The sequence below is a fragment of the Halyomorpha halys genome, unplaced genomic scaffold (genome assembly GCF_000696795.3).
Source record: "Halyomorpha halys isolate HHAL.00 unplaced genomic scaffold, Hhal_1.1 Scaffold1472.1, whole genome shotgun sequence".
NCBI classification, from domain to species: Eukaryota; Metazoa; Arthropoda; class Insecta; order Hemiptera; family Pentatomidae; genus Halyomorpha; species Halyomorpha halys.
The window spans coordinates 23,125-31,138 of record NW_027104804.1 but is presented as its reverse complement, the minus strand read 5'-3'; the positions used below and the strand labels follow the sequence as shown (position 1 = coordinate 31,138).

Sequence of the window (8,014 nt, the reverse complement as noted above, 5' to 3'; positions counted from 1 at the left end):
ATTTTAGATATCGAAAGGAAGAAAAAATTTAGATGGTCCTTATTAGGAAGAAGAAAATTAAACGCTACGAAATTGAGTACCACTAATAAAACCCCCCAAGGTGCGTAACAATACTTTTATATACTTTCCGTTAAGTAAACAGGACTTGTTAAAATTTATTATTTGAAACACGATCTATGTTTATTATATTTCTGTGTGCGAGTGCCAAACCGTATTCTCCTTTTTATTACTTTAAATTCTAAATACTTTTTTTTTTTTAAATACTTTTTGTTTATTGATAGATATTACAATTGATAACAACTTTATTTTAGATATCGAAAGGAAGAAAAAATTTAGATGGTCATTATTTGGAAGAAGAAAATTAAATGCTACGAAATTGAGTACCACTAATAAAACCCCCCAAGGTGCGTAACAATACTTCAACAGTAAAATATGGTATACTTTAATTAGTCCTAATCATGATGTGAATAAAAAACAGCTCTGAAGGGTGAAATTGAAATAAATGCTTTATAGTTTTATTACCATTAAAGTTACTCATGCTACTTTATTTATACGTGTAATAATTTTATAAATAATTATTAATACAAAAATATCATATATAAATTTGATCAAGTTTTGTAATACCTCTCGTCAGTAAAAACTAAATTATACCTTTTTTTTATTTTCATTTACCTATGCATGATAGTATACAATAGGTTAGTTCGTGGGTCGTGACAAAAAAGGTAACTTGTTTTAAACTAAGGTTTGGCTGTATATTATGATTATAATTACCATAAATTATAATTAGTCAATTACTATAAAACAATATTGTTAATATATATGATATATTCTTTATACCTTCTCTTATTAACTCCGTTGTATACTATTCTATACAATTATATTGATCATTCTCCCAGAAATCGACAACTCTAGAGTATTTTCCAAGACATATTAGTCCTTCGACATGAAAAGAAAAAAACTTATTGATGTATCTGCCATTATTTAAAAGCGCTTTTTCCATTCCGAAAGCGTCATTCCCTGTCCGTGCCCAGGTCAGACATTTCTAGCTTTCATTAATGAGACTTTTCCTTGATAGTTTGCTCTATTTGCACCTCAGTATTCCTTTAGAACTTCGATCTCATGAGTTTTTAAAATCTTAAATGAATTACTCTATAAAATCAACCAATACATAGTAGTTAATCCCAAAAGAGGATGGTCACGAGACCTTCTTATATAAAAAAGTTATGAGAGTGCTACCAGTGGGTAGTTTCTCTACATATTTGTATCATGACATTATGATCTTACATCAAATTTACTGGATGTATTATTATGTACAGTTGTAAATGTCAATAAAGATTAAAGAAAAAAATGCATTAAATAAAAACAAGCCAAACGAAAATTAAAATGGGCTCAACCCCTTTATATACTTTACGTTAAGTCAACAGGACTTGTTAAAATTTATTATTTGAAACACGATCTATGTTTATTATATTTCTATGTGCGAGTGCCAAACCGTATTCTCCTTTTTATTACATTAAATTCTAAATATTTTTTTTCTTTAAATACTTTTTATTTATTGATAGATATTACAATCTGCCACACAGTTGTGGGCAATAGGTAATAGTGATGAATTATTACATTCATACTAAAATAAAATAAAATAGGAATAAAAATAAATAAATAAATGAAAAAAAAATCTCTCTTAAATTATATACAAACAGAAGGATAAAAAAATGAAGATAATCAAACTATTTGTATAAAAAAAATAATACAATTTCTAGTCACATCTAAATATTATCATTCGGTGTAAATGTAGATGATAAAGACTTATAATAAATTAGTGCAACAATTGATAACAACTTTATTTTAGATATCGAAAGGAAGAAAAAATTTAGATGGTCATTATTTGGAAGAAGAAAATTAAATGCTACGAAATTGAGTACCACTAATAAAACCCCCCAAGGTGCGTAACAATACTTCTACAGTAAAATATGATATACTTTTATTAGTCCTAATCATAATGTAAATAAAAAACAGCTCTTAAGGGTGAAATTGAAATAAATTCTTTATAATTTTAGTACCATTAAAGTTACTCATGCTACTTTAATTATAGGTGTAATAATTTTGTAAATAATTATTAATTGGGTTTTCCAAATCTTAAATGAATTACTCTATAAAATCCACCAATACATATTAGTTACTCCCATTTCCTTTGTTGTAACTCATCAATTCATTTTTTTTTTATCTTCTAATACTCTGGGTAAAATTCTTCGTGGTTTATATCAAGGTTTATCATCCCTAATTGTCGCAGTATATTGTTGATTCTCCCTTCTTGTGTCCTGGCTTTGAGAGACCCTCATTCTATTCTTTATGTTAGGTTTCCTCTTACCATTGTTGGATCTTTAGTTCCTGCAATGCTTTTAGCGACATTATGATAGCTAAGCTTTAAACAATTTTACGAAAGGTTTATCATTTAATGAATTGTTTTTGGAGTTTTGCCGTACTTTATATTAATGGGCTGATTGTACCTTACCTGTTGTGTTGTTGTTACCTGTCTTATGTTTGCTCATCCGATCTTTGTCCCTCTAGAAATCCATGCTTTCCTAAATAAATCGCTTTAACACTCTTCCTACTTCCAGATATCTTTTATTTAATAATCCATCCAGTTACCCAAAAATTTTATATAACGCTTAAATAAAAATATTTTTTTATTTTATGAAACATATTTTCTTATTTCAAATCAATAATTTAGATATCTTTATTATTATTTACCTTTTTTTTACTTTTGATTTTTTTGAACAATTAATAATTTAAAATTCTGACTAGGTTCAATAGGTAATGAAAATTATTTATTCTAGATTATACCTATGTATATTTGATGCCAAACATAATTTTATTTTAGGTCTCTTACAAGAAAAACAGAACACCCATTCTTTTATGGATTTTGGAATCCACAAATATAATGAACCAATGATTATAAATAAGAATTTAGCGTTGTTTCAAAATCGTGCGCAGTCCTCTACTGAAAAAATGTCAACTAAACCGACAAGAAGTGAGTAAAAATATTTGATTTTTGTAGATGTTAAAGAGTATATACTTCCTAATGAGCCTTGAGCTGTATTAAAAAAGTATGTCACCTACTAAAAAAAGTATTAATATCTATCTAATTACTGGATATCTAATTAATCCCAAAATTCGTAATTGGGTTTGGTACGACCGGCAAACGTCCGAAGATGTGGATTCATCACGTGTCCGAGATCCCCAGCGCTCTAAAAAATTAAATAAATCATTTATATATTAAATCTATATTCAACGTGAAAAACGAAACGCGTATGTTATGAAACGTATATAATTGAGGCCGATGTATGTAAATATTGAATTTGGTCGTACGTCGGGAAGTATCGGCAACGAACCTTCTAATAAGCCTTCTCGAAACTTCATAGTTTATCCTTTTATTTATAGTTAGAATACTATAATTTATATTGATATAAATAAATATGAAATCATTTGAACCCATCCATCCATCACATGTTGGTAGCTTCATGAACTGCTGGTGTAGAACAGCCCCACCCCGAAATAGAACTTCCAGTTATCTTTGCTGTTGAGAAAATTAATACCTAAAAAGATATATTTGCATGATCTTACAAATACTATAATTTGGTACAGAAAAAATTGTGTTATACATTTCTCAAAAAAGCAATGGAAATCTTTTTTTCCAACAAGTCGAATACTAAATAGTAAAATAGTTCGGGCCCTCTTTCCTTACAAAAATATTAGCTACTCTATTGGCTATATGAATTAAGTACTAATTAACAGTTACGACAAAAATAATGTATTTTAGGTGAGGACAAGAATTACACGTTACCATCGTTACGGCAACTATTAAATCCCCGTTTTAAAAGTCATTTTCCAACTAAGACGCCTAAGACATCTCGAAATATTACAAAGCCAACTAAAAAATTGGCATCTGGAAAAACACCTAAACGTGAGTAACGATACTTCATTCCATTAGCTATTAAATAATAAATAACTTACATCATAAACAACCCTGAACAGTATTCAGTATAGCAATAACACTTGGGTCATTCGTAGCCGAGGGAGTTGAGGTTGACGTCTAAATTAGCGGTTTTTCCCACAGCACCCTTTTTTTGTTAAAAATTTTTTTCTTGGCTAAATAAATATCCTCGGATCCCTTGTTGGACAAACAAAAAATTTCACGGCACCGTTGTTAGGTTAAAAAAAAAATTAGAAATCGTGGTGCAATCATTCTCGAAACGATTATATATGTAAAAAAAGAAGAAAAAAACAACATTAATTAAATACTAAAACGCTCTGTATGTTCGATATTTTAATTCTAATGTTTTTTTCTTTTTATATTTTGAGAAAGTAGCATTTATTTGCGGCACCCCTGATATACACTTGAAAATACACAGTATTGGTATACACTTTGGTAGCTGTACTCCAGATAACTCCCCTCCCCCTCGTATAACAGGAATGAACAGGCAGGGGGTAATAAAAAAAAGTTATAGCAATAACATACCCGTGTTAGTATACCAGTAAGAGTGGTGGGAGTTTAAGAGCCATTCGTAGCCAAATTAGTTAACTTTGATAGACTCGTGACTGAAAAGGCGCCCGTCAAATCCAGCCAGGAGGGGTAGATTTTTATTTCTGTGTCGATCCCACGAAATAAAAACTTGACCCCCTACCATGGTTAGAATCAGGGTGGTAACCTATAGATACACCCCCCACCATATGTCAGAAATGACAAGAATGGGGTTAAAAAAAAAAAAAGGTAGGAGTGTCAAGATTCATTTATCAGAACCATCGAGAAGTAAATATTAATTGCTCCAGGTAAGAATCGAACCCACAACGTTCTGGAAACATGCTCGCCCGTCACATCTCTGATTATTTGCCTAACAAACGAATCGACCCTCTCTCCCAACAAAAATCCTATTGGGTATATGAATTAATGTAGAAATTAACAGAATAGGTTAATTAAAGATAAATATAATATGTTTTATGTCCATCTTTATTTACGACAAAAATAATATGTTTTAGATAATTTTTACAATTCGAAGTGGTTTTGGTTAATTTTCTTAAAAAGCAATGAGTCAAGCACAACAACAATGAGAACCACTAAGAATATCCCAATAACTACGTTGCTAACTACAAGAAAATTAACAGTTAAAACCACTAAAGTCCCACTAACTACGTTAATAACTACAAATAAGGCGTCAAAAGAAACAACTAAGTTGCCAGTAACTACTTTGGTAACGACAAATAGGGTGTCGAGCAAAACCACTAAGAGACCAATGAGTACTTTGCCAACTTCAAATAGTACGTCGAACAAAAGTATTAAGATTCCTATAACTACATTGTCATCTTCAAATAGTGTATCGAACAAAACTACCAAGATGCCCATTACTACTTTGCCTACTAGAACTAAGTTGGTAGAAAAAACGACTAAGTTGCCAATATCTACAATGAGATCTTCTACCTTGCGTTCAACCTCTACGCAGAAAACTACAGAAAACTCCTCTGCCAAAACTACCAAACGTGAGTAACAATACTTTATTGTATTAGATATTAAATAATAGATATCCTAAATTCTATATATACCCCTAATAGATTCTATAGATACCCCGTATTCAGTGAATATAGCAATAACATTTGAGTCATTCGTATCCGAGGAAGTTGAGGTAGACGTCTAGATTAGCGGGTTTTTCCCACAGCACTCTTTTTGGGCGAGAACATTTTTCTTGGCTAAAAAAATTCTGGGATCCCTTGTTGGACTAACAAAAAATTTCACGGTTCCCTTTTTGAGATAAAAAAAAAATTAGAAATCTCTTTGCAATCATTCTCAGAGCGATTAGATATGTAAGAAAAGGAGAAAAAAAACGACGTAAATTAAATACTAAAACGCAATGTATGTTTGCTATTTTATTTTAATGTTTTTTTTGTTTTGTTTTGAGAAAGTAGCATTTATTTGCGGCACCTCTGGCATACACTCTACACAACCCTAATGTTAATCTACACAACTGCAATAAGTATTCCATAAACTACTGGATATCGAATGAATTCCAAAAGTTGTAATCAGGGCTGAAAGGAACGAACGTCCAAAATTGAGTCAGTTCTTGTCGATTAGGTCAATCTTTGGGGACATCGGCATCGAACCATCAAGTTCATCAAGCCTTATTATTACTTCGCAGTTATAATATCATATCGTCATAAGTTAATTAGTATAATATCAATTCATCCACATATTACGCAATTATCCGTGAATATAACAACCTATCCTACTAAAAACAAGGAATTTATAATGCCTACCAGCGGTGATTAACTTTATTTAAAACTTTTTTTCTGTCAAGGTTAATTACCAACTGGCATCCTCAAATCCCACACCAGTAATCTCTAAGCTACGAGAATCTTAATATCATGAATAATTTTTTTCTAGGCTCTGGAATAATACCCCAAGTTCTATTAGTTTTACGAGGATCCAAAAGTCGAAACGAGTCGAAGGAACACAAAGATTTACAAAAAGAATCAATAAGTAAGAATAAATACTTTATTAAAATATTTTAATTTAGATGATACACCAGATTATGTTCTTAAAGCTGAGCAGAATTATTTTTTCTCAAAGCCTATGTAAACAATATTAGGTTAATGTAAATGACTTATAACATTACGTTGAACTCATTTTTATTACTTACAGTACAAATTTTATGAATAGTTTAAAAATAAATTAACTAATATGATGCACTAACATTTGACGAATTTTGTTATAGGTGATCAAAAAATGAACAAAACTAGATATCCTTTTTTAGGACTTGGATTCAACACCACAAATCTCAAGCGAAAACTAATAGACTTGCAAAGGTTCAATGTATTCCAGAACGTAACTCTACCCTCGGCAGGACAAAATATAACGAAGATCTCAAAGTGTAAGTGACAAAACTTCTTTACAATTGTTAATTAATATCATAGATTCCTCTTCAATATTCCATCAATCCAGTACTTCAAGATATATACTAACGCAACATCATAATAAAATCCGCTATTTTATTCATACATAAGTGCGAACCTCTTGAGAAATAACAATATTTTTTTAAATGTTCAAATATAATGAAAAAAAAAAATCTACCTGAAATGCTTTTTACAGAAATACTTTTTGTATTTTGTGATTAAATAATTTCAAATCAAAATATTTAGTCATTTGGAACAAAAGTATTTTAATTACAAACTTTTATCCATGTATTTTGGAAGGAAAGTATTTCACATACACAATACTAAGTATTTTATATTGACAAAAATTGTTTTTTGTTATCTGGAATACAATTAATCATTATGTCACGAAATTATTTTAATTAAAAGATGAAAAGAAAAAAATACTATTCTGTACTGTACGTCTCGAAGTAAAAAATATTATTTTGTATTTTACTCAATGTCTAAAATTATCCTTTTTATTTCCTTACTGAAACATAAAAAATACTTTCCCTGTGTTTTATTTGTTAAGATACAATAAACTTTGTATTTGGTTTCCCTCAAATACAAGAAACGAATAATTTATTTTGAAATACTGCCCAATTCAGCCATATAACTAGTGCGAACGAAATTACAACAGAATTGTCTTTGTTTATAGAACGAAATGTCAGAAAACGATTACATAGTGAAACTTATTACTATAAAAAGGTCACAGATACCTTGACAATTTCATAAATAAATTTAGGAAAACAATTGAAAAGGTTAATCAGGAATATTTAGAAACGAATCTGTGCAACATTACGCGTGTAACATTTACTAGACAAACAATCCAAGCTGCGAATTAATTAAAAATGACTATGTAGACTACCTAGACATACTGAGTATCTCTTATCCAATTTTTACAGTCCAAAAACTTTATAAAATCCTTAGTGCTCCTTAATTTGTCACAAATAAAATCATCCATAAAGACCTTATTGTTCCATATGCAGCATATTTAGCCCGAACCTGATATAAATCCTCCCATTCTAAAGGGAGGGAGGGAGGGAGGGAGGGA

At 30.1% G+C, this 8,014-nt stretch overlaps 1 protein-coding gene across 1 annotated transcript in view; it reads left to right on the top strand.

Annotated features, from left to right (window-relative positions):
- Positions 1–8,014, top strand: part of LOC106689804 (uncharacterized) — a gene marked incomplete at both ends in the record, with an annotated part of 120,523 nt that overhangs the window by 89,471 nt on the left and 23,038 nt on the right. Inside the window, 8 exon segments of the mRNA XM_014434987.3 lie at positions 8–100; positions 312–404; positions 1,850–1,942; positions 2,882–3,031; positions 3,821–3,964; positions 5,038–5,535; positions 6,434–6,529; positions 6,765–6,920. Of these exon segments, the coding sequence (XP_014290473.3) occupies positions 8–100; positions 312–404; positions 1,850–1,942; positions 2,882–3,031; positions 3,821–3,964; positions 5,038–5,535; positions 6,434–6,529; positions 6,765–6,920 (1,323 nt within the window).